Source organism: Tauraco erythrolophus, chromosome 5, assembly GCF_009769465.1.
Source record: "Tauraco erythrolophus isolate bTauEry1 chromosome 5, bTauEry1.pri, whole genome shotgun sequence".
NCBI classification, from domain to species: domain Eukaryota; kingdom Metazoa; phylum Chordata; class Aves; order Musophagiformes; family Musophagidae; genus Tauraco; species Tauraco erythrolophus.
This window is the reverse complement of record NC_141469.1, coordinates 69508567-69536414: the sequence shown is the minus strand read 5'-3', so window position 1 is coordinate 69536414 and position 27848 is coordinate 69508567. Positions and strand designations below refer to the sequence as shown.

The 27848-nt window shown below is 40.5% G+C and overlaps 1 protein-coding gene across 1 annotated transcript; it reads right to left on the bottom strand.

The window, feature by feature from the left end:
- ASIC5 (acid sensing ion channel subunit family member 5) lies at positions 1–27848 on the bottom strand. Its single transcript, XM_086612496.1, has 11 exons — positions 27700–27848; positions 13209–13285; positions 12179–12488; positions 10629–10860; positions 9396–9515; positions 8306–8455; positions 7574–7721; positions 5985–6041; positions 3688–3856; positions 824–915; positions 1–200 (listed from the first exon to the last, which is right to left on the bottom strand). The coding sequence occupies exons 1-11, from the start codon at positions 27846–27848 to the stop codon at positions 1–3; spliced, it is 1704 nt and encodes a 567-aa protein (XP_086468622.1).

Sequence of the window (27848 nt, the reverse complement as noted above, 5' to 3'; positions counted from 1 at the left end):
CTAACATTCTTGTATTCCCATCTTTTTTTCCTTGTGTGGTGGTTGGTTCTGGGATGGATTATTCCATTGAGGCATTTCAGGAGCTTTCAATAGAAGAAAGATGCACATCCAACAGAAGTTGGTAAAAATATACTCCAGCAGTTCTATGATTGTAATCATACTGGCACCACAAAACAATCCAAGCTGGCCACCTACATCAGCTGTAATAGAAGGAAATAAACATACGTCATCCTAAGCATTTGGTTTAGTCTAGCAAGCAAACAAAACCCTGCCAGGTTCAAGTGGTAAATAAATTAAATATACATAATCCATCACTTTAAGAAAACAGAATTAATATTCTTAAGAATGCTTATTGGAAAAGACTAACATGTTGCTTAAAATTCTAAATAAAGCAAGTATAAAACAACACATTCTACTGTGAAACAGATACTTGAAATATTTTCTACTTCTACACCTTTTTAACCATTCTCTTCCTACTCCCCCTTCTGTCCTCCCTCTCCCCTCCAAATCCCATAAACTTTGCTATTCTTACAATCCTGCCTGCGATATAGCTGTAAACTAGTGTCAAACTTAATTCTTATTCTCAGCTGCTGTCCATGCTGCATGTTCTTTAATGGAATGGCAGTAAACAGCATCAAAAATGACCATGGGGTGGACATGATTATTACCATTATAATATAAAAGGCATTGCTTTTTGTTTAGAAGCTCACATATGCTGTGAGTCAGGAGGGGAGAGAATAAAAAAAGCTTGTTTTTTTTTTTTTAATTGTCTTTGTACATTAATTATTAACCTGCAATAAATAAATACTAAATATTCACTTACCAAGCAACTCGGATATAGTCAAGGCCTTCTGCTGCTGTGTTATTTTGTAGCTCAGATCATGGTATTTAATGTCAATACACACAAGGTTCTGCCTAATGACAAATACATACAGTATCACTTGAGGCAGTCAGGAAAGCTGTTCACTTTTACCAACAGTTATCTGCGTGGACTGAGGTCTTTTAAAGAACAATTATGTGTTACCAAAATGAGTTAGAGGACTGAAGGGGAAAAAAAAAAAGTGTCCTAATAACAGTTATAACAGGAGCTTATCAGAGGAGTAGATCTTCAGGCTATGTTGAAAAGGTAACTCTGTACTGTGAGATATAGTCGTACCTCTGAAGGGTCACAGAGATAAGCTTGAGTGGAAGCGTCTAGCATCCTGACCTATGGCGGATACAGTGCTTGGAAGTGTAGTCTACCACTCTTGCTCATGTGCAACTGCATATTTAATTGTGCTTATTTCAATGAGCACATTTGTGCAGAAGAGCCCTTGTCCTATACTTGAATGTTTAGTTCTATCCTCTGCTAAGAGCCTCGCTTACCTAATTATATTCTTGCCTGCTGCAAAAGCAGAAGAGTGGGTAAATCTCAGTTGGAGCAAGACCTGTGGAATGATTCAGTGTGAGTAAAGAGCTCATCTTTATGGTATCATGTCTACAGAAAGATTCTGCCTGACTCCTAAATAGAATATAAACATAACAGTTGTGGAATAAAACAAACCTGAAAACTGATTGCACACATAATGTTGTGACCTTTAAGAATAAAATTAGGGATTATTCTTCAGAAGTGTCAACAGCTGCAGATTTTTGAGTTGACAGTGATAGCAAGCTCATTAACAATATTCATGAAAATAAAGTGTTTGCTATACAAAATAATCACTTCTATCTCTTTAGGTCATAATTCTAAAACTCAGGTAGGACTGAGTAATAAAAATAATCTTATTCTCATAGCTTCTATTAATAAGACTTCTCACCATTTTCATGGAGTTGCTAGCAGAACTATCCAATAAATATTTAACTTTTCTCTTCTTACTTCTTCAGAAATTAATAGCTCTCTATATTTTATAGCTTGGAATATGTACACTTTAACATGTGGGCTGGATTCCTATTGGTTAAGGCTTGGTTACAGGGGAATGTTCTGTATTTTCACTTGCTTAACTGAATAATTACTGGGTTGCACATGATGTTTACAGACAATAAAATAATCAACAAAGATAAAATGTCCTCAAAGGATAAATATCTTTTGCACATAACAACAGGTTTAATTTTCATAATCTTCATAGGGGAAAGACTTTTTAGCAGGGCTTGTTGCAATAGGACAAGGGCTGATGGTTTTTAAATTAAAAGAGGGTAGATTCAGACTAGATTTAAGGAAGAAATATTTTATGATGAGGATGGTGAAACACTGGAACAGGTTTCCCAGAGAAGTGATAGATGCCCCATCACTGGAAACATTCAAGGTCAGGTTAGATGAGGCTCTGAGCAACCTGATCTAGTTGAAGATGTCCCTGCTCACTGCAAGGGGATTGGATGAAATGACCTTTAAATGTCCCTTCCAACTCAAACTATTCTTTGATTCGTATAGTTCCTGTTCACCTATAAATATATGCAAACATTTGCAGACTGGTGGCTTCAAGAGTCAGAAGAATAAAGTCACTGAAACAATGAAATACTCATAGATATTTTATTAGCCAAATTCTCTACAGTTCTTTATAAATGTATTTTGATGTTGTGGATACTATGAGTTCATGTAGCACCTGTCTTAATACATTTTTGTACTGCTGACATCTACATCTGTGAGCAATTCAGTCTATAAAACTGTATTAAATTGTCTATGACAACTAGATTGTCAATTTCTAGCAAAAAAAAACCAACTGGAAATCATTCTATTTTGGATATATAACGCTTGTGTTTGCAAGGAAATCTGGCATCAATTTATTATATTTGAACAGTAAGGGATGTATGCTCTATTAAAGCATAAGCACATATGGTATCTCTTCTATGAATTTAAAAGTATGCAGATTATGTCAGCTCAGTGCTACTACTGAGTGACACAGCTCTATGCATAACATAAGTTCTAACACCATTTCCTGGATAAAAGATATAGTCAGTACTGTTGAGATATGTTTTCAAACTAGAAGGTCTCTTCTTTTGAATATAGACCTGCTTTCTTTTGCTGTGTAGCGTTTTCAGTCACACAGGTAGAACCATGCTATTTCACTCTTATGCTGCCTCATGAGAATTAATATTGTACCAAATATTTTCTGAATAACTTTAATAATAAAAACAGTATTAGTGAATTCTACGACAAATAGAAAATACTATTAAACTTGTGATATTATTGCTACAATAAAACCTAGCTCTTCAGTACTTACGAAGCTTCCTTTGGGAATGGGCTGGAGGGAAAGGAGAAAAACTTTATATAGCATCTAATTAAGTTTAGTTCAGCTGTGGAAGGAAGGGTGAAGATTTGTCTTCTCTATTGGATGGATTGCTTGCATTTATTGTGGATAGATTGGATAACCCTGCCCTTTCTTTATTCTTAATTGCAAAAGTGATCAAAAAACTTCTTTATAGAGATCAATGACACAGAAAGTAATTGAGAACTTAACTGTTTAATTGAAGTATCTATTTTATGTTATCCACAAGTTTTAGATATATCTAGGTATATTTTATATATATATATGAATACGTATAAATCTTAACCAATATTGTCTAAGAGATTATTTTATCTCACAGATAACATTATTAATACCACACATAAGAATATCTTTTTAAAAGGTCATATTTACATGATACGCTCATTTAGCACACTTAAAAGTAATTGATAATTTTTTTATTAGACAAGGTGTTAAGCAAGATTACCTTATATATTCTGAACTTTTCTTCAGTTTTGAAGAGAGGTATTTTATGGCTTTTTCTCCTCCAAAACTTGAATATGTGACAGTGGTAGGGTAATCTGTTTCTTCACATGGGGGAGGGCAAGTGGAATTGTGGGTTCCTACTGTACATAATCCTTTTATCTCTATATAGTCTGAAATTTCAGGAGAAAGAATTTACATTATATTGCTAAAACAGCACACAATTTAAAAACTTTTTTTTTAAACTTACAAAATTACTTTTAACTGGCTTTGAAAATGTATGGGTTAGTCATTCTGAGAAAAGCGGATACTTACCAGTTTTGAAGCAACAATTACCTATTTGTAACTAACGTTTGGGAAACTGGTGCTCAGTAATAAGAGTTGAGATTTTTTTGGTCACTTTTTCAAAGAAATTCAACACCTGTAAGTCTTTCTGCCTTCATTAGATCTTTATGCGATTATTGTTTCTCATCCACAGTTAAACAGCAGGACATCAGAAGACTCCATGTTCTGTGCTAGCTTTCTGATTACATACCCAGGCATATAATCCTTGGTCTTGATGCCTTGATGTCTGCCTGGCTCATTTCAGCACACAAAAACAGATTCCAGAGCAATGCCAGTTGTAGTTTACCATCATCTGATACATACATAAAAATCTTGGTTATCTAAGTTCACGTTACCTTAACTCCCGTCTGCCATTTGATAATTGGGCTTAAGAATGCTAAGAGGGCTTAGAGGCAGAATTGTTTCTTCAAATACCAAAGATAGGTCATAAAATTCTGTAGGTCTGGCTGCTCATCAAACTGGGGAGCCATTCCTCTGATGAGGCTCTAACGAAAGAAATCATTGTAGAAAGCTGGAGGAAATTACGTAGAAGAAAAATGGTAAGGCATAAGTACTTCTTGAAGCGTAAACCATAAGCCTGAGCCATCTGGTACTCCGAGATGAGTACCATAACCTCCAGTTTGTGATTCTCTCTTTGCCCTGGTGTGGTGGTGGCTGTTGCGTCTATTCCCTCTGTGTGTGGGCTTCTCACTTCTGCAGACTGGAGAGGAGAGGGTATCTCAGCCTGTTAGTTGATGATTTGAGGCACTCTCCAGGGATGTTGGGGTTGTGGATTTCATTCTGGATATCTGGCCTTTAGAGTTTCTAAAATAAATGCTCTTGCCGATGGTAAATCCCACAGATACCAGATCAGTGACACTGTCATTTGAGACTTTGTTATCAAGTCTTTACCTCTCCTGCACTGGAAAAGGAGACTTAGCACCTAATTTAGGGCCCTGGGGAGCAGACACCTAAAAGCCAAGCATCATACATGGTTCATCATGTACAGTACTGCGATGCCAATTCCTGCTGGGGTCCAACTCTGAATTCTGTCCATCCTCGGTAGGACTTAGGGGTCATTTTTGTTTGCTACTCAGTGGTTTCTGTGAAACTTGGTTACAGGACATCCGTTGAGTAAAATAATGCACGTATTTTCACCATGGTGGGCTATCAAAGATCATGATTATGTAAGAATGTGAACTTAGTGGAATCTATTTTAAAAGAGCGTCAGGAAAAAAGAAAAAGTCATTGTAGTAGATCTTGCCTGAATGTTGCATACACTTGATCAAAACAGAAATAACACCCACGCACACACAGGCTCCCCAAAACTTGTTAATGTACTTGGTATCTTAATCACTCATTCCTTTGGGAAAGAGTCAAGTTACACAGCAGAATCCAAAACAATTAAAAAGAAGGCTTTCTAAAGTTCATGAAAATTTACCTCTCAGATTATCTTTTGCAGTATTTTCCAGAAATTCTGTTGTAGTGACCTACAAATTTCATATCTACTCTGTGCAGATTATTTGCTCATGGAAATGAATTGAATTTCTAGTGCTTTGAAAACATATAATCCATTTTACTTTTGAAAAGATAAAACTTTGAAGTTCAGTGTTTTTTTAATTATATTTTCCATCAGTTAGCAAACCTCTTATTACTGTGCTGGTCACTTTTCTGTAAACAAAACATTGGAGCTAGAAGGATGATACCATGAAGATACAAAAATGCAAGCCAGAGGCTTGATAACTGAAAACAAATAAATTAAACAGCCTTCTATTTTGAACCATTTCTGATTACTAAAATGAATTCTTGTAGTTTTTTAATTGGTATCTATTTAATACTGTGTCTAGTCTCTATTTTCAGAATATTAAATGAACTGGAATGTGCTCCCTTTCAGTACTACTTTCACTATTTTCTTTTAACAAATAGATATTTTCAATTATTTGGAATTGGCTTAGAAAATATGAAGTTATTACTTACAGACTGCAGGATAAACACAATTGTAAAACTTCAGCAAATCACATTCTCTTCCATTTCCTTAAGAATAAACAAGAAACTTTAGGAACTTCAATTAACAATCTAACCCACTTCAGTTAACAATCTAACCCTTACCTCTACATGCGCTCAATTGAAAGGTAAGATTATCAAAGCTTACTCACCACTTCATGTTTCTCATTATACAACTAAGAAATCAATTCAGTTGGGCCCAGTGCCGTTACCAACACCAAAAGGGGTACATAGCAAAAGAAACAACAGACCAAGCCAGGAGGCTTGCTGTTGGAGCAAACATCTCTCTTATGTGTGCCAGCCAGAACTGCCTTTGAGCTTGTGGCTCACTCTTTGTCTTAGCTTGCTAAGGCCAGCAGTTTCTGGTTTTCCTAGTGGAAATGAAAAAACAAAGTAGGTAGATGGGATATATGATTACACCCCACACGTTTCAGCAAAAGTTTTGAAATTAATGGAAGAGTTGCTCAGAGACCTGAGGGGTAAGAGTGCAGTCTGAGCTAATGGCAAAATTTTCAGATGGCCTCAGTTTCACCCCAATTTTTTTCCTTGCATGAAAAACTACTTAGCAGTTTAGCACACGGTTAAAGAAAGCATTGCCCTACTTTATCTACTTGCCTTTGGATGAAGCACTCATCCTGGGTATGGGAGACTTAGACTTAATTTCTTTCTCAAACCGCTTTCCATGAGAATTTCCAGATTACCACCCTCCTTTCCAAGAGGTTTGTCAAACAAACAGGCTAGAGATTACTCATTAATCCGTCTCTCTTACTGAAAACATTCTACCTTGCTTGAGGACACTTAAAAATACATTGAGCCAGAAAGTGCAGGTGTGACAGTGGCTTTCTTGTCCACTAATTGTGAATAAAGAACTGTGAAAGCAGAGATTTGGGTTCCAGCTCTTGTTCAGGGAGAGGTGACAGTGTTGTCGTAACTTTTAATGCTGAAAAAATGGGAGTGAGGAGACTGGTCAGGGATCAGAGCTACTGCTTTCTGTTTCTAGAGTGATTAAGACACCTGGATCCTTGAAGGGAGTATTAAAGCATACACTTGTACTCAGCATTTCAAGCTCATTAGATGGCTCCATGCAGCCTTCTTTTGCAGAGCCCTCTTCTGGTGCCAGACTCTTTCTCTGGTCCATGTCAGTGCCTTTGGTTTCTGTCTTCAGGCAGTCAGTTCTGCTGTGGCTGCTAAACACTTGTGAGGCAGGTTTTCTGGGGTACATGTGAAAATTTTTGACTTTTTATGGATTTAGTTCCAGCTCTTTAGGAAGTCATCTTCAAGGTTACAGACTTGATTCACAACCCTGAGGTGTAATCTTTTCTTTCAAGTTTTTTGGTCTGTATTCTAAGAATAGTGAATGACCCAGATGCTAGGTCTAGAGATGACCAAATATCATGCATTTATTCTCTGAATTTAAAAAAAAAATAAATTAGACAATGTTAATTAATTCCAGCAGTAAATATCCCTCAAGCATGCCCCCATCTCCTTTGCTGCTCAGTAACAGGTGAGGTCTCCTAGCAAGATGATCAGTGTATGTATATGATGATATTCCTGAGAAATACCTGGAAGAATGAATGGCAAACAGCCACACCAGTCCTGTATGTATCGGGCTTTGCATTCCTGCAAACATCCATTAGTACTATAAGTCTTGTGGTACTGAAGCTTTATATCAGGCTTGCACTCTCCCCATGGATATTCTTGGATAATTGACTGTAGGGTAATAACAACAGAAGATATAATTTTTTGTCTCTGTTTTAAATTTAGGCTATGTTTTCTCACATTTTAAAGTGCTAAAGGAAGTGTGTTGAAGACATAAGCAGCAACATTGTGATTTAATTGGAGGCAGTTACAGTTTGTGCTTTTGGGATTATGAAATCATCCCCTCTCTCTCACAGCAAAAGTAGGACCTGATCAGACAGCGTAGCGCTGAGGGGTAGTCCGCTCCCCTTGGATTCCACTAGGAATTTGAGGCGATCTTAATATTAACAGAATGTGTTGATGGAGAACTGCTTCAGTGTCCTTGTATCACTGTATGTCAGTGAGACTGTAAGATGTTAGGAAAGGAAGGCTGACTTTACTAGACACAGATTATGAAGATCAATGACACATACACCACCACCCTCCCCCAAAAATATCAGTAATTTTGCTTGTGTCTGGAGGAAATGTTATTTTTAGGTGTCACTTTGGCATGATAAATATTTTAACTTCCAAAATGCCTAATTCATTGTCACGCTTCAGAAGAGAATTCAAGACAGTAAAGACCAATATTTCCACTTGATGGACGAAGTCCTTACCTTCAGCTGGCGGATTGCAACCTGTGCATGCGTGCCCACCGGTGTTAATAAACCTAAACCATCAAAGCGTGGAAGCTCTTTGGGTGAATGGATAACAAAAGTTATACCAGCATCAGTATAACCAAGAGCAGGTTCATCAGTGAATTGTTCCTGATACAAAAATAATTATTTAAAATAGTTTTGGTTTTGCTTACCATCAGAAGCTTTAGCTATATTTAAAATGGTACTATGCTTTTTTATGTGGTCTTTTATCTCTAGTCACACTTTGGGCACTTTACAGAAAAATACAGAAGCTAACTAAGATGAATTTCCTTTGTTGATTACCTCTGTGGGTTTTCTTTCAGCTACTATACACTTTCAGGTTTTTTATTCACTTTTTTATTCCTTTTGTCATCTCCCAATTTCAAAATCAAGAAGGCATAGATGAACCTTTACTTGTAACTTGGATATTCCTTTCCTTTACTTGCAACTACCTATCACATTTCAGCAAACTTTACTTTCTGCAGAACCTGCCACTCCTGTCTTATAACTCCTAGAGAACAAAAGTGAATGTCTAAGTCATTTGTCACTGTAGATTTTAGTTTTCTTCCCTTACTCACAAGGTGATATGCCCTGAGTTTCCTGGGTTTTGCTGGTCAAAACCAATTCTAATAAGGTCAGAGACTATGTACAGGGCAAAGACCAAATCTTAGCTGGCATTGAGAAGCTGCTACCGTTGCAGCTAAAATTCAGTACTGCTTAGAAATTGGCACCATGTGACCTTCTCTACTGGGCCTTTTATTAAAATGAAATTATGTCGTCCTGAAGGGCTTGTATAAAATTAAATTACTGCTCTGATGACAAGTTTCAATTATAGGTGAACTGTGTGTACAGTCAATAATAATTCTGACTTTTTAAATCCGTTATTAGATCTTTCCTATAAAACATCCTCTCACTCAGAAATAGCCTTGATACAGAATTTTGTGCTTGAAATTCTGAAAGTCTGTGTAAAACCAACCAACCAACCAAAACCAAACCTAAAACAGAACACCTCTACTCATCTATAAGTTATTACATGATTTGTTTCTTATAATCATTAGGATAGCTGTACCTGTTGGACGTCAAAAAGCAACCGTAAGCCTCTTCCAGACAAACTCACTCGTCTTGCTGGAAGATCATTGTGATTAAAAGTAAAGCAGTTTCCATATTCAGTGAAAACATGTTCAAAATCCTTCAATAAAATGAAAGAATTGACTTGAAGATTCTTTAGTGAATTACAATGCAAGAAATAGACTATTGAGGTTGTGGGGTTTTTTTTCCCCAAAGGCAGTACAAAATAATACAATAAGAAAAGTGGTAATTGATGGAAATATTCAAGATGATTTCATCCCTTTCTGTAGAAAATGAATTTGAAAGGAGAAATTTCACTTCGTTTATTAATACCTATGAGCAGCTCAGAATCATTTAATGAGATCCTGTTGTTTTTCCATACCTATTACATTGTATAGAAATTATATATTCAAAACCAACTTGTTTAATTTTTCCAGTAGATGTTTGGTGAAGACTGCTTCAAAACTAAATATCGTGTTACATATCAAAGTACAATGTTTGCATTTTTTCCCAAAGCCACCTCATCATTTAACATAACCGCATCTCATTGCTTTCATTTTGTTTGTTAGCACTAGTGTCTTTCAGTTGAGAACGATTGAATGCTTAATTTTAGAAGCTACAGTATATCTAAAGGTTAGATTAATCTGAAAGAATATGGGCCTGCCTTTTCTTCTCACTTTTTCTATTTAGGTTGGGAATTGCTTTATGGAAGAATCGACATAAAAATGAGATGATTATATTCTTTGGCTGGTGTTCAAAATTCCCAAAGATGGGCTATTTTCACCTCATTATTTAAAATTCCTGTGGACTCTGCACATATTCCCCCGGCTGTCTATATTCTTGACCTCAAAAACAAAACTACGCAATCACGTTATGCAAAAAACTCCATTCAAACTGACCTTCGTTACAGGCCATTTATGGAAAAGGTTGTTAGATACAGCCTGGAGGTGTGGCAGCTTTCAAGGGCTGCCATCTATGCAGAAGTAGCACTAGGCAGAGGGCAATTTAGACTGAAATCACATTTTACAGCTCAGGGAGTCCAGCGGGCTGTCTCTGCAGTCAGTGGGACAATTGGGATCCTCAGGGGGATTTAGAGCAGGACTTTTTTTCTCTGCTGGCTGACTGTAAAAAGAAAACGGCAAGTAGCTGGCAAAGCTAGGTGTCTCAAATTGAATAGTAAGAATACATCCCCTTCCCCTCCATGCTACTATTTTAGTAAAATAAACATATTTACCTGTGGGTAACATGGCTTTCCAAAAAATTCACATTCTAGCAATGTGCTGCTGTTCAGATAAAACCCATTTTTTCTTGTGAACTCCTTGATGCTGAAGTTCTGATTCCCATGAAGGAAATCTTTTAGCTCTTGAGAATATTTATCTTCTATAGAAATTTTTTTGAGAGCTCCAGCCACAATGTTCCAAATTAAAAAAATTATTTCGAGGTTGCTTACTGCATGAGCTTGAAACCTGTCATTGGGAAGGAGAAAGAATTGTTTGGAATTCTGCAAAGTTATAGGACTGATCTCAAGGCTGCTCTTGCCAAATCTGTGACACGATTTGTTGTCTGCTTGCAAACTATCAGTGATTCTTGCCCACCACGTTGCACCGTGGTCTCTACAACACAAATAAACAATATAGTCTTGATTTCTAGGAAGGTATTTTCCATATCTGAAAACAGAAAATGGACACCTTCCTATGGCTATTCTGGTCAGTCATATTGGAGAGATTTCTATTGTGTGTGGTTGTCTGTTAAAAAATAATAATAAAAATCCCTGAGTAGATTAGCCATCTGCATAAGCCGACAACCAGATTTGTAGAACTGATGACAAGTTGAACAGTGTTTACATGTGGAAAGCTAGCTGGAAGGAGCTGTTCCTTTAAAAAAAAAAAAAAAGCTGTCTTCCATCATTTAGAAAATTGATTTCTAAGTGTGTTTGCAGTAATCTCATATACCTACTTTACTAAGGTACTAAACGCCAGTGTAGAGACAGTCTACCTTCCCATGAGCTCTCTGGCTGGTGACAGTGGTATAAACTAAGGGTGATCCTTACTCCTAGAATTCACTTGAAAAATCTCAAAAACATGGTGAGGTGTTGGAGGTGCTTTCCTGATGTATCACATTAAAGTAACAATGTGGGTAAACTTTCAGTATTTCTAAAACTGTTCCAAAGTTGCATATTTGCTCTAAAACTCAGGTCGTGTGTTTATTGCATTGTTTTCAAAGTGGCTGCATCTTTGGCCATTATCTTCAAATGCAGAAATCTGTAGTGAAGTCCCTGCTTAAATACATAACTTCCAAACAAACCAAATGCTTCCCTCCTGTAAATCCCACTGACATCAGCTGGAACTGTAAAGGCTGAGCGCCTCTGAAAAAAAAGTATCTACTTTGCCTGAGATTTCTACATTTGTATAAGGTTTCTATTTGAATCTCTCTATTTGCAAATCTTGACTTTTATTTTTAACTTAGATGTAAATGGTGACTGTCTCTTAGTTACAATGTAGAAGCAACACTCATACATAGAAGAAAAACGCCAGAGAGGTTTTTCTACTCCAACTTATGTATTGAAACTTAAAAAGGAGGGGGAAGATTAAAAAAACAACCTCCCTTCCTTGATTCTCATATTTTCCTCTTCATTTAAATATCATGTGGTGGTGCAGAAGACATGACCCTCAGAGCCATATTTTCCTTGTTTTATGTGATTTGTTCAAGCAAATTGTTGAAACTGACTGCTTTCAGATAAAGAGGTGTTACCTCTCAAGAGCAAACAACAAACATAACTTTTACCTGTTCAAGTTGCAAAAAGTCACGGCAGGGAATTTGACATTTTCCACATACTGAACTACCACTGTAGTTGTGGTTGGCCAGCTGAAGTAGTAGATGAAGCGACTGCAGATTTGCCAAGTAACAATGGCAAGACAGCTCGCGACTACTAACAGCCACAGCACTTTGCGAGTCTTGCTCTGCGTTTGAACAATATTATGCACTCCATGAAATGAAGTGGATGAAGCAAACTCCAGATGATATTTCCTTCTGTCTTCCGAACGTGGCGGCAGTTTCTTTGTTAAGTACAATCGTATCTTTTCCAATATTCCTTAACGTGGAACAAAGTGAAAACACAGTTTTAAAATTAGCATTTACATGACACTTAAGAAAGGAAACCACGTAATTTTGATATTGGAAAGCAGTTGTAAAATTTGTCTTTAATTGTAAATTCTCTCTTAAACTAATGAACTTGCTTCTGAGGATGGCAGTGTTGTGTGCTAAGAGATGAGCTCAGTGGTGCCTGAGAACAGACTATATCTTGCAATATTTTAAGCACACAAATTTTTAAGCACATTAATATAAAAGAGTAGTTTCACTTCTGTGAAAAGAGTGGATTTTGATATACCTCAGTGATCTAAAACCACAAGTTGCTGTGATCTACTGTAAAAACCTAAATGACTGATTTTTACAGTAACATCCCTTTAAAGGTCCTGGTCCTTCATATTGCTCTGAGAACTAAGGTAAAAAGGAAATGATATGGAATGATACGAAAGGGAATTTCACTCTTTCACTATTAATATTTTCTGGATAAAACTTGAAAGGTTACAGGTGAAAGGAAATCTACTCTCTTTTTATTAGGTTCATATTTGTCTGATTCCATAACTTTGAAACAGGAATGTTTTAGTTTTCATTTATCCCATGTTTTCTACAAACTGATGTTAAAAAAACCCAAACCAAACCATTTTAAATCTAAATTTAAGAGCTATGACTGTAATGAATATACTCAATACGTGGAAATGTAGTCATTTCTTATGCTTGTACTGAGTGATCTTTTGAGCATGGATTTGAACAGAATGTTCTCTCTCCAAACATCCAAATGAGGGAAACGTAGTAAGACCTTTTCTGTATCTAGTTAGAATTGAACCAGTCTCTTTGCAAAAAGTGCTTCATTTACAGATTGTTATCTGCTACTGTCGTGGGTTATGTTGAACTGCCCCACACACAGCCGGTCACTCCCCCTCCCCCACCCCCAGGAATGAGGGAGAGAATTAAAGGATAAACGTGAAACCCGTGGGTTGAGATAAGAGTGATTTAATACAGATGATTTAATACAATGTAGGTGCTCACCACCCCTCGTATGCGAAGCCCGTCTCGTCCCGAAAACTGCAAATCCCGGACAAACGCGAGGCCCCGAAAATAGAGAGGGGCAGAGAGGGAGAGAAAGAGAGAGAGAGAAAGAAAAAAAAAAACACAGCAGAGCAACAGCGCAGCAAGCGCAAAAAGAGCAAAGTGCAAAAAGAGCAAAAGCGCAAAAAGCCCTTCTTCCCGGCTGACCCTCGCTTTTATACTGGGCATGACGCTGCATGATATGGAATACTAATTGGCCAGTTTGGCCCTCAGTCTTAAGTTCCACACAAATGACAAGGGGAATCGTGTCCCCCTTGTCCCAGCTATGCTCCCCCCTTATCCTGCCGTGTTTCTGTACTCCACACACTGAAAAGTCCTTGGAGTTTCACTTCCAACCACAAACATCAGCTTGCTATCACATTCTTCTCAGAGTGAGCCTCTGAGTGAAACCAAAACAGGGAGCTCTTCTGGCTGTTAAAAAAAAAACTCTGTCCCAGCTAAAACTGGGACAGTATCCACCCCTTATTCCATACCATGCATGTCATGCTCAAACCTTACATATATACTATTCCCTTAGCCATGGGTCATCCCTCCAAAATGTGTCTTCATCTGTTACAGCAGTCTCTCAGGGCAGGAAAGATGACGTGGAATTCGCTCAGTCGGTAGAACGGATGACATGTAGTCTTTGTTGCGTGTGGCGCCTGGAGCTCGTAGTTGGTGTATCCGGGCCGCTGTCTGCAGGTTGAAGATGTTGATCTTGAAGAAGTTGCTGGTTATTTGGAATCAGTTCGGATTCTGACGAAGTTCATTCTTCATTAACCTGGATGATTCTTAATATAATGACATTAGTACAATGTGACAACCATAGTGATGATGGTATGCAGGGACAGGGTTATTCAGCAATTAATATCACACAATTCAATTCATTTTATCATCTATTTTCACCCAACATCAAATCCCCCTTGAGGTACACATCGGACTTCCCCGGCCTTCTGCATCACCCACCAAGTACACCCAGGTCCCTGAGCAAAAGCAATCCCACGAATGGGTTTACCTTTACCCGAGGCAGGAATAAACCCAAACTGTCTTCCCGAGTATATTCCTCATGTGCACTACAGGGACTTTGTCTCCTTCTACAGTACGTAGAAGTTCTGATTGGCGCAGGACCAGCTCGATTGGCAGATCCTCTAGTGTTAACTAACCAGGTGGCTTTGCTAAATGCGTATCCCAATGTTTGAAGGTTCCACCACCCATTGCTTTCAGTGTGGTTTTAGCAATCCATTATCGTTCAATCTTCCCAGAAGCTGGTGCATGATAAGGGATGTGATATACCCACTCGATGCCATGCTCTTTGGCCCAGGTGTCTATAAGATTGTTACGGAAAGGAGTCCCGTTGTCCGACTCAATTCTTTCTGGGGTGCCATGCCGCCACAAGACTTGCTTTTCAAGGCCCAAGATCGTGTTCCGGGCGGTGGCATGGGGCACAGCATAGGTTTCCAGCCATCCAGTGGTCGCTTCCACCATTGTAAGCACATAACGCTTGCCACTGCTAGTTTGTGGAAGTGTGACATAGTCATTTGCCAGCCTCTCCATATTGATATTTCGACCAACGCCCTCCATACCAAAGAGGTTTCAACCGCTTGGCTTGCTTGATTGCAGCACCACGTTTCACATTCATGGATCACCTCTGCAATGGTGTCCATAGTTAGGTCCACCCCTCGATCACGAGCCCATTTGTATGTGGCGTCCCTTCCTTGATGGCCTGAGGCATCATGGGCCCAACGAGCTAGAAATTTTTCACCTTTATGTTGCCAGTCCAGATCCACCTGAGCCACTTTAATCTTGGCGGCCTGATCCACCGTTTGATTGTTTTCATGTTCTTCTGTGGCCCGACTCTTGGGTACATGGGCATCTACATGTCGTACTTTCACAATCAGCTTCTCTACTCGAGCAGCAATGTCTTTCCACAACGGGCAGCCCAGATGGGTTTACCTCTGCGTTGCCAGCTGCTCTGCTTCCATTGCCGTAGCCATCCCCACAGGGCATTTGCTACCATCCAAGAGTCGGTATAGAGATAGAGCATTGGCCACTTTTCTCGTTCCGCGATGTCTAAAGCCAGTTGGATGGCTTTCACCTCTGCGAACTGGCTTGATTCGCCTTCTCCTTCGGTAGCTTCTGCGACCTGTCGAGTAGGACTCCATACAGCAGCTTTCCATTTTCGATGTTTTCCTACAAGCGACAGGACCCGTCGGTAAACAGAGCGTATTTCTTCTCATTGTCTGATAGTTCATTATAAGGTGGAGCCTCCTCAGCACGTGTCACCTCCTCCTCCTCTGGTGACATTCCAAAGTCTTTACCTTCAGCCCAGTTAGTGATCACTTCCAAAATTCCTGGCGATTGAGGTTTCCTATCCGAGCTCTTTGTGTGATCAGCGCGATCCACTTGCTCCATGTGGCATCAGTTGCGTGGTGTGTAGACGGGACGCTCCCTTGAACATCCAGCCGAGCACTGGCAATCGGGGTGCCAGGAGCAACTGTGCTTCTGTACCAATCACTTCAGAAGCAGCTCGGACTCCTTCATATGCTGCCAATATCTCTTTTTCAGTTGGAGTATAGTTGGTTTCGGATCCTTTGTATCCTCGACTCCAAAACCCAAGAGGTCGACCTCGCGTCTCCCCTGGCGCTTTTTGCCAGAGACGCCAGGTGGGACCATTCTCCCCGGCTGCGGTGTAGAGCACGTTTTTGACATCTTGTCCTGTCCGGACTGGTCCCAGGGCTACCGCATGGACTATTTCTTGTTTAAATTTGTTCAAAGGCTTGTTTTTGCTCTGGGCCCCATTCAAAATTATTCCTCTTTCGGGTTATTTGGTAGAGGGGTTTTACAATCTGGCTGTAGTCAGGATATGCATTCGCCAGAAACCCACAATGCCTAAGAAAGCGTTGCTTCCTTTTTGTTGTTGGTGGGGACATAGCTGTTATTTTATTAATCACGTCCATCGGAATCTGACGACGCCCATCTTGCCATTTTATTCCCAAAAACTGAATCTCCTGGGCAGGTCCCTTGACTTTACTCTGTTTTATGGCAAAGCCTGCTTTCAGAAGGATTTGGATTATCTTTTCACCTTTCTCAAAAAACTTCTTCTGCTGTGTTGCCCCATACAATGATGTCATCAATGTATTGCAGATGTTCTGGGGCATCACCCTGTTCCAGTGTGGTCTGGATCAGTCCATGGCAATAGTGGGGCTGTGTTTCCACCCCTGGGGCAGTCGATTCCAGGTATACTGGATGCCCCTCCACGTGAAAGCAAACTGTGGCCTGCATTCCGGTGCCAAAGGAATTGAGAAAAACGCATTAGCGATATCAATTGTAGCGTACCACCTGGCTGCCTTTGACTCCAGTTCATACTGAAGTTCCAGCATATCTGGCACGGCAGCACTCAATGGTGGTGTAACTTCATTCAAGCCACGATAGTCTACCGTCAGCCTCCACTCGCCATTGGACTTACGCACAGGCCATATAGGCTGTTAAAAGGGGAGCGGGTCTTTGTGATGACTCCTTGACTCTCCAGTTGACGAATCAACTTATGGATAGGAATTAGAGAGTCTCGGTTGGTACGATATTGCCGTCGTTGCACTGTTGTATTAGCAATTGGCACCTGCTGTTCTTCGACCCTCAGTAACCCCACAGCAGAAGGGTCCGTTGAAAGACCAGGCAAAGTAGACAGCTGCCTGCCTTCTTCTGTCTCTACTGCAGCTATGCCAAAAGCCCACCGATACCCTTTTGGGTCTTTGAAATACCCTCTCTTAAGATAATCTATGCCAAGGATGCACGGGCTTCTGGGCCAGTTACAATAGGGGTTTTTGCCACTGCTGTCCAGTTAGGCTCACTTCAGCCTCTAACACAGTCAGTTGTTGAGACCCCCCTGTCACTCCAGAAATAGAGATGGATTCTGCCCCCTCTGAAGTTCGATGGTATCAAAGTGCATTGGGCACCAGTATCCACTAAAGCCTTATACTTTCTAGGGTATGATGTGCCAGGCCACCGAATCCACACAGTCCAGTACACTCGATTATCCCTCTCCTCCACCTGGCTGGAGGCAGGGCCCCTCTAATGCCGGTTATCATATTCATCAGAGGAATCAGCAGGATTGGAGTCAGGATGGCTAGGAGGATCAGCCCTCCATTTTGACTAGTGGACTGCTCACTGTAGACTGGGGCAACAGCTGTCCTGGAGGAATTGGAGAAAGTTCTATTCCTGTTGGTTCTTCCTCCCAACTGGCGTACCCTGGCCTCTAAAGCGGAGGTGGGTTTTCCATCCCACCTTCTCATGTCTTCTCCATGATCACGGAGGTAGAACCATAGCTCACCCCGTGATCTGTACCGTCTCTCTTGTCTCTCTCGAGGAGGGTAACGCCTGGTTCTGACAGCTGAAATTCTAGAACGTTTGGGTGGTGGGAAATCTACTTTTTCTCTTAATTCTCGGACCTCTTCAGACAGCTTTTCCACAGCCGCAACACAGGTTCGTATAGAAGTGTCATCATCATATCGTCGGAGGTAGGTGACCAGATTACCTACGGATAGTGGTGTTTCATCGTCCCCGAAGTCCATTATTGCCAATGAGGTGGAATATGCGGCTGGCGCACTCCGTATAATCTTCTGCCACATTGGTCGTGTGCACCGGACGTCATCTGGATCTTCGAGTCTTGGTCCGCTTCTCGAGTCAAGATAAATCAACTCTCGCACAGCCAGTTTCTCTCAGATACTGAATAGCTTTTTCTATGTTGGTCCACCTGCTTACATTACATGGCACCTCGTCCTTGTAGGGGTACCTTTCCTTTATGGCTGCCAGGAGTCGTCTCCAGAGGCTGCGGACTTGTGTCTGCCTTCCAATTGCTTTATCAATGCCTCCATCCATGGCAAGGGCTCCCAGCTGCCTAGCTTCACTACCATCTAACTCCAGACTATTGGCTCCCATGTCCCAGCATCTGAGCAACCAAGAGACAATGGGCTCACCTTTAAGGCGGCCATAATCTTTTCGAATATCTCGCAGCTCGCTCATTTTTAGAGATCTGGTGGTTATCCTCTCATCTATGATGTCACTCCTCCTCCATTGAGATTTCCTCTGGGGCGAAACAGAACGCTCCCGCTTCATTTCTCGTGATGGCCCTGGTCGCTCTTCATCATCATCATCATCCTCTCCTCTGCGTTCTGACTTTCGCAGACATTTCCTTGGTTTCTCTTCCTCCAATCGTTGTGATGGCCCCGGTTGTTCTTCTTTGTCTGGTTGCTTTGATGGTCCTGGTTGCTCTTCCTCATTTGGTTGTTGTGATGGCCCTGATTCCTCTTCTTCGTCGTCTAACTTTTGTATACATTTCTTTCCTTACGGGGGCAACTGATAACGTTGTAGTCTGAGTAGCTATAGTGCTTGTCATGGGAGTTGAGATGGCAAGCACAATAACCCGAGAAATAAATTGATATACACCCCTAAATGGCCGATTGATTTTGAATATATAGATAATTAAACATATATTCAGGAGACCTTGCAGGACAATCAAACCGGTTAAATTATTCCAATGATGTTCGGCATTATCAAAATCAACGTAAGCTTTTGTGAATGAAAAGTCACCGGTATAATTGGCGATGATATCCGCCAGGTGACGCTCAAAATTAATAAACGAGTTCCACATCACCATCCCCCTCTGCACCGCCGAATACAAAGACTGAGCCGGTCCCAGCACCGATGATCTTATCAGAGTTACACCGTACAGTATAGCAAAACCCTTAATTACCGATAACATACTTTTCATGCCGGTCCAACACCCAGAGCCAGAAAACCGCATAAACATTCCGCCTAACATCATATAGGGTAGATAAGACAATAAATTATGAATGTCCGGTAACATGTACGCAAGCATAACAAACAGCATTCCGGCCAGCCACATCGTTATCTCAACCCCTTCGTGCCCCACGTTGGGCGCCAATTAGACTGTCGTGGGTTATGTTGAACCGCCCCACACACAGCCGGTCACCTCCCCCTCCCCCACCCCCAGGAATGAGGGAGAGAATTAAAGGATAAACGTGAAAACCCGTGGGTTGAGATAAGAGTGATTTAATACAGATGATTTAATACAATGTAGGTGCTCACCACCCCTCGTATGCGAAGCCCGTCTCGTCCCGAAAACTGCAAATCCCGGACGAACGCGAGGCCCCGAAAATAGAGAGGGGCAGAGAGGGAGAGAAAGAGAGAGAGAGAAAGAAAAAAAAAACACAGCAGAGCAACAGCGCAGCAAGCGCAAAAGAGCAAAAGTGCAAAAAGAGCAAAAGCGCAAAAGCCCTTCTTCCCGGCTGACCCTCGCTTTTATACTGGGCATGACGCTGCATGATATGGAATACTAATTGGCCAGTTTGGCCCTCAGTCTTAAGTTCCACACAAATGACAAGGGGAATCGTGTCCCCCTTGTCCCAGCTATGCTCCCCCCTTATCCTGCCGTGTTTCTGTACTCCGCACACTGAAAAGTCCTTGGAGTTTCACTTCCAACCACAAACATCAGCTTGCTATCAACATTCTTCTCAGAGTGAGCCTCTGAGTGAAACCAAAACAGGGAGCTCTTCTGGCTGTTAAAAAAAAACTCTGTCCCAGCTAAAACTGGGACAGCTACTTTATTCTTTCATTAAGAACATCCATAAGAACAGTATCATAGAATCATAGAATCATAGAATCGTTAGGGCTGGAAGGGACCTTCAAAGGTCATCTAGTCCAACCCCCCTGCAAGGAACAGGGATATCTCCAACTAGATCAGGTTGCTCAGGGCCTCATCCAACCGGGCCTTGAACGTCTCCAGGGATGGAGCATGAACAGTAAATCAAAAAAAGTTTGTGAGACAATAATAACCAGGGTCTAAAAATACATTATTTAGATCAATGTTAAACAGCAATTAAATGTTTCCTGATTTCATTTTTTATTCCAAAAATAGATTTAATAGTGTGGCATGCGTGGTAGGAAGGGAATATATCGTTTATAAGACTGATTTATTTGAGGTTATTACAGTTAAGCAAAGGAACAAAGGGACTTAAGAGTCCTCTGCCAAAGCTATGGTGACCACATCAGCACTCTGGGATGTTGCTTTAGTCTCTACACAGTCTCTTGACTGTGATAATGAAATTCCAGATGATGCTGGATTTCAAAATGTTTCTGAAGGGCAAGAATTTCCTTTATGTTTGTTCTTTAAAGATCAGTGTAAGAACTTTGATCAATACTGCTATAATTTACTGTGACCCCTTTTTACCATCAAACAGTTTTCTGTTGGAAAACTGTTCAAAAGTTTCTCTCCCAGCTCTACCGACCATTGGATCCCATTGCAAAGCTGTTCAGCTGTCTGTGCTTTTGCATATTGTGCTGAAATGGAGGGGATTTCTGGTTTTGCTGTAAGCTTCTCTCCCACCAGCGCATGTGCAGTGGGACACGCACTTTGCATGTTCCCCGAGGAACAACAGGCCAAAGTGCATTCTAGCATGTATCTGCATCTGCTGCCCATAGACTCCAACAAGAGCCCACAAGCAGGTCAGACCCTTTTCACCAGGGAAAGTACTGTGTGTGTTTATTCCTTCTGTACACACTGTGCTAGGTAGGAGAATGAGAGCATATCTGCATGAAAGTCCTTTGCTATCAAAAACCACTAGTTAGCATGAAACGTAACTTAGAATCTATGTGAATATGTAACTAAACTGTATTTCAGTTCTTGTGCATTGCTACTACAGGAAGCATACACGGTATTTTATCTGATTGAGAATGTTTTGCTGTTAATGCATAAGATTATCTAATATCATACCACTGCTTTCATGACTGTCTTTCACCAGAGGACTTAGCACTAATAGGGGAGTGTCTTTAAGAATCCTTACTCTACTTTCAGATTTCAATGGAAAATGCTCTAATTATTTAAAAAAATCCCCCCCAAAAAACACAAAGGAAGAAAGGAAGGAAGAAGACAGTCAGACAGAAGGAAAAAATTTGTTAGCTACTCTATCTGGGGTCAGGTGGTAAATTTCTAGTATGAAATTTCTCACATGTAGTGGATTGGAAATCAGTATGAATGTGTAAGTCAGGACTAGCTGTTTATTTTGGAATTTGATCTGTTTATGAGGAATAGGTACATTCCAGTGACATATAATTAATAATAAAATGGTTATTCCAGATTTCATTTAATGAATAGTAAAATAATACACCACAATAATGGGTAGATGTGAGATTATAAATTATTAACCCTTCATTCTACACTGTGCAAAACTTAGGCTGTGTGTATCTGGACTAAGATTGTGTAACCAGCATAGCTGAACTAGCTGTGAGTTAAGAGTATCCAAGCTGCTGTCAGGTAAGCAGTGAGGTCTTGCAAGGCCTTAGACATATTAGACAATAAGGTCCTCAGAGCGCTGTTCTTTTAGTAGCAATATGAAGTAGAGTTAATGTAGGCCCTACAATAAAAAATATTTTTGTCAAAGATGTGAATAAAACCAGTATTTATAGACTATCCAAAGAGTAAAGAATGGATAAGTAAAAAAGCAAGCAGGTAAATAAATGAGAGGAATCCAGGTCCAGGAGCAAACCACATGTTTGGAGCCAAATATAGAACATGCGTTTAAGAACTAGTAAGGTAGCTTGTATGTTCAGGATGGACTGCAGATGCTTTGTCTCAGGAAACACTGATTACTGGAGGAGCCTTGAGAACCATCATGGTTAGTCAGATCAACCTGATTTTCCAGTCAATTTTATTAAAGAAGAAATTACTTCCCTGAATGTATAACTAGGGATACATGGCTAGGGACTTAATATTATAAGCTTATATAAAAACCTCAGAAATTCAAATCTTTAATGTTAACACTGTAAAGTGAATTTAAAGGGTTTTTTAACTTGTCAGCAGGTAAATGATCACAATCTATAACTACTTGTATAGGGAACTGTCCGATAATAATAATAGGCTCTTTGATCTAGTGGGGAAGAAGATGTAACAGGATCCAGTTGAAAGAACTAGAAGCAAAACTCTTGCATAGCAGAAATAAGGTACAACATTTTTATTTTTGTATTCCTAATGTTTAACTGTGATTGGATTTTCATTAATGAACATATTACAGAATAGCTTTTTAAAAGATAGCTCATCTTCAGCCAGAGCTCTTACCTGGAAGGAATTGTTTCAGAAAGGTTATATGTAGCCTCTATGCAAGAGTTAGTCTAGATAGATTTGTGATTTCCTCTTTGCCTTAATGTAAAAAATCATCGAAGTATGTTATCATTCAGAGAAATAATTGCCTAGTTAAAACTGTGTTAGCTTTATTCTAAATGCATAAAGGACCAATAGCTAGAGACTTTTCCTCACTTCTTAAGTGTATGATTTTCTTTCTACAAGGTTTTTTCATCTCTTCTTTCTTTATATCTCAAAAATGTACACTACTGCTACTCTTGGACAAGGTTACAGGATAAAGGAGACAGATTTTCTAATTTTGGTTGTCAGTCCTGAAAAAAATTACCAAAATGTAACAAAACTCTTGTTAAAGCAGTCTAATATGTCCTGTCACATACCTTTGGCATCCGATTGAATGAATCTGCCAAGCTGTTCCATGAGGCTGTGCTTGTTTCAGTAAGGAAGGAGTGGATAACAAGCTGCCTTATCACCGTGATCATTGCTACGTAAGGGCTTTTATAGAAAACTAAATGGGAGGTGATACTTGATGACATATAACACTGGGCAATTTACCTGCCAGTGTTGCTATGTTTTGCCTTTAAATAACATGGTCTGCAACTTAGAAGATTATTTTTATGACAGCATCAGAAGTACATATTTATATATGTTTCAAGTACATATTATACTAACAGTACAAGGGCAGGCTTATCTTGTGTGTTGTTTCACCCTGCAAATTTATGTCATATTTTTTCCTTTTATTTTAGAAAGACCAATTACCCTCACTAAAATACTTTGCTGTTCAGAACAGAACAGAATCTCTTTAAGTAGATAAGGAGCCCTTCCTGATCTGGAGGGCAATAAATGTCTGCCACTAGGTTCCCACCAGCAGCAGGATGCAGTTCATCCACACTTTGAATAGCTGTCTTCATAACCAGCTCCAGATTTCATGTTCATGTGGGCTTTAGCAAAAATCAGCTGTTATTTCTGAGAACTAACCCTGTGGTCGAGGATGAAAATACATGCAGAGCCAATCACTCTAATAATTCCTTATGAATAAGGACAGCGACTGCTTTTGTGCTAGATGTGTGGTGTGATCTTGTTTGAAATGTGTTTCAAGGAAAGAACTGAGCATCTAATAAAAGACAATTAAGAATACCAGAAAATTCAGATCTGGGATATGCTTGATTAATGCTTTAGGAAATAATAAAAGAAAACCCCTTCCCATTCCCTCTCTGATCAGCAGGAGATGGGCATGGTTGCTGCTTCTTTCGTTCACTCGCTCAGTAATGGTCCAGTTGATTGCCCACAGTGTTCTTGGGTTCTCAGGTGTGTTAGGTTGGCCCCTCAGTGCCTCACTGTCTCATTGTTTGCCAACTGGTTTCTGGCCGTGTTGTTCAAGCTCCGAGCTGCAAGGTAAAGCACTGAACTCCATTTAGTCATTCCCATGTGACAAGCAGAAGATTTCTGCAGAAGCAGAAGTACTCAGCTTCTTGGAAATCCCAGTTCCTTTTGCCACTTTTGCCTTACCAATGAGGATCTCTGCCAGGGCAAGCTTTGTACAACACTTGCATTCACTCCAGCAGCAAAGTGCTTAAGAGTAAACTGGTTTTCAACACCTATATGTAACTCAACCACTTCTAATGTGCTGCTGGGTGGTTATTTGCAGATCATAGAATGGTTAGGGTTGGATCCTTTGAGTCCTATTAATGCAAAATATTGTAATTCACAGAACCCAGACAATGCTGCTTGTTTGAGCTGCTTGAGTTCTCAAAGAAAATTATGTTGGTCTTTTATTCTGCTATGTTTGCAATTAAGAAGTACAAACTGTAAGTTGCTCTCTTGTCATGGGTTAGGCCGATCCGGCAACTAAACCCCACGCAGCTCTCCCACCCCAGTAAAATGGAGAGGAGAAAAATGTAATAAAAGAGCTGAGGACCGAGACAGGAACAGAGCAGCACCCACCAACCACGGTCCCGGGCAAAAGAGGCTGTTTTCTTAAAGTAAAACTATTTATTAACAGCTACCTAGAAAGAGAAAAGCAAACAAAAACGGTTACTTAAGAGGATAACAAGAAAACAAGGCCAGGTCTTAAAAACAACACCACTCCTCCCCCTTTTGCCTCTTCTTCCTGGCTCTACCTCCTCCCCCCAGCGGCTAAGGGGGGCAGGGAATGGGGGAGTGCAGGTCAGTTCATTCCGTGTTGTTACTGCCGCTTCTCTTAAAGGAGAAGGAGTCCTTACACCATTGTCCCTTGCTCCAGTGGATCCCCTACTCATGGCGAAATCGTGAATACTACCCGCTGGGGGGCAAATCCTTACCCCATCGGATTTGCCCAAGTGCGGGCTTTACCAGTCCTGGACTTTTAAGGAGCTGTAGCCACTCGCTCTGGCGTGGGTCATCATACAGACTTTAAATGCGCTCCGGCGTGGGTCGTCATGTCGACTTGAAATGCGCCTCCGTACAGACTTAGATGCATAAATGCAAAATGCGTAAATGCGCCTCGACCTGTGCCCATGATTCACAACAGTCTCAGGCTCAGGCATCTCCTTTAACAAAACACCTCCCCATCGGCGGGGGTCATCCCACGGACTCTAGATGCGTACCGTGCTCAGGCTCTGGCATCTCTTCTCGACGTGGATCTTCCACGGGCTGCGAGTGGGTCTCTGCTTGCTCCACCGAGGACTGTTTGCAAGGGGGACTCAGCCACGGCACACGTTGTTCCGTCGTCCCATCTTCACTGACCTCTTATCTGTGTGGCCGTTTCTCTTAGATTTCAGTCCTTTCTGGGTGAACTCGGCCCGGTGGGCGCCCTGGCAGCGGGGCTCTCCCCGAGTTCCCCAAGCGCCTCCGCCGCCGCCATCCTCGACGGGGCGGGCACCGGCACGGAGCGGGCACCGGCTGGGCCCGGCCCGGCCAGGAGACGGAAGCGGGGGCCGTGCCCCCCTCTCCCTTCTCCTTGCCCCTGGGCACCGGCACACCTTTCCGGTTCCTTTGTCCGACGTAAATAGGGCAATTCGCAGAGGCGCCGATTGGCTCAAGCCCCGAGGGGGACGGAAGTCCGATCTGACGGGCAGCTTTTGCCGCCCGGACCTACCCCCCCCACTTCAAACCGTAACATCTCTACACAGCAAATACGATTCGTCTTACTGATTTTTTTAAAAAAAACCCTAATTGTGAATTGATGTCTTACAAAGAGTCTTTATGCTTATGTAATACTTTAGATGAACATGACTTGTGTTCTCTGATTGTGTTTTGCAAAGAACTTAATTTTTAAAATTTTCTTTCTTCTATGGTTGTTTTACATTAATTCTTAAGCGTACACTAGAGGGCGAAGACCAACCATCTTTTATTTGCTCGTCTTTCCCAAATGGCAAATAGCCACTGCACACTTAGCTTTCAGATTATAAATTGGTCACAGGGAGCTTGGTTTGTCCACTCACTGCTTGCAGTGTATATTTGATTATCTAAACAGCACATTCGCTAATATTTAACACAGTAAAGGTTGTGAAAATCAACCTATGACAGAGGTGATGATGATTTTTTTTGTATTCATATATATTGTAAATTTTGTGCTCAAAATGTTATTTGAAGTCATTCCTCAGTGCTGTTCAGTTCTTCTCTTATGGTGCTAAATTAAAAAAAAAAAAAAATGCTGCAGCCAGCAAAATTACATAGCTATTTGCTGAGACAAATAGATACTGTGTTTTTGATAAAGTTGTTTCTTTATAGCCTAGTTGCAGTAAAATGTCTTCTAGGAATTCTTATCGGCTGCTGAGAGAACATACATGAATACACACACATGAATATGTATTCAGTGCATATTTGGTTATCTTCGTGGTCACCTGGTACCTCTCTGGCTTGGAGGTTGGCCATTTTTTTTTTTCCTGGAAAATGTGTTTCCTTCCAGCTTCTGTTTCATTGCATGGTGCTCTGTAGGTGCTTTATCAACATTAATGCTTCTTATAATATTTTGCTTAGTGCTCTTTTCTAATAGAAGCATCTCAAATATTATCATCTTCTAAGAAAGAGTAAGCAATGCATTTGCTAATATAGCAGACTGCAAATACTTATAATTAATTCATTCAAAAAATATTACCAAAAAAGGAAAAACAGAGCAGAAAAAAAGGAAGTTATCACCCTCTGGACTGTTATAATGCGTTGTCATTGTCATTTCATGCCAAATGCTGAGATATGTGGAAAATGGTAACTAATTGTATATGCAAGCATCTGTCTTGCTCTTTTCTTCAAAGTAGGAACATCAGTGGATTCAGCAATGGAGGGGAAGGGGGCTGCAGAAGAAGGGGCTCAAAGAGGGTTTGAGGACTTATTTGGTCTATGTGCATTGAGGGAGAATCAGCTATGACTGGAGAAATTATAGGCTCTCATCAATGTTTTCTAGTGCTTTACAGATACTAGAAATTTTATTTTTTATTTTCCGATATCTGTGTTATTTTGCCATGATTTGAACTTGTTACACCTTTTCACATCCCCTTGTATATGGAAAATTGTTTATTACTCTTCCTTTGAAGGAAAGGTATTTATCACTTTTCCCCTACAATCTTCTCTTTGTTATACAGATTAAGTATAATTCTTTCCATTCTCTCTTAATGGACCAAACATTTGTTGTTCTTGCCATTTCCTTCTGAGCCTTTTCCAAGTGATCTTCATCTTGAAGAGTGGTGCCCAGGATGTAACACAGCAGACAAATTCTTTCCGATGCTGGGTGGAAAAGAGGGTTTCCATGCCATGTAGAAGGTTTCCATGCAATGTAGAAAGTTTCTATTTGAAATTTCCAGTATAAAATTTTCTCTTTTCACAGTTTTGCCTTTTGTTGCTTAACGTGTTATTTTTGAATAACTGAAACATCTAGATAATTTCTAAAGAATTTCTTACTTGCTGGTTTTGTTATCACAGGTGAGATTCAAAACTCTCTGCATCACTGAAGCTGCACGCTATTTATTTCAGTGCATTAAGATGATTTTGAATTCTAGCCCCTATCTGCCAGCACACTATTATACCTTACAGGCTGTCCTCATTTGTCAGTTTAGGAAGTGTACAACCTATTCTGTCATCCAAGCCATTAATGATAATACTGCATAGCGTCAGATCAGTAAACTGTTCCCAGCGTTTGTCCTGACCCAGCCCTTTCCACTTGCTAGCCAGCAGCACCAT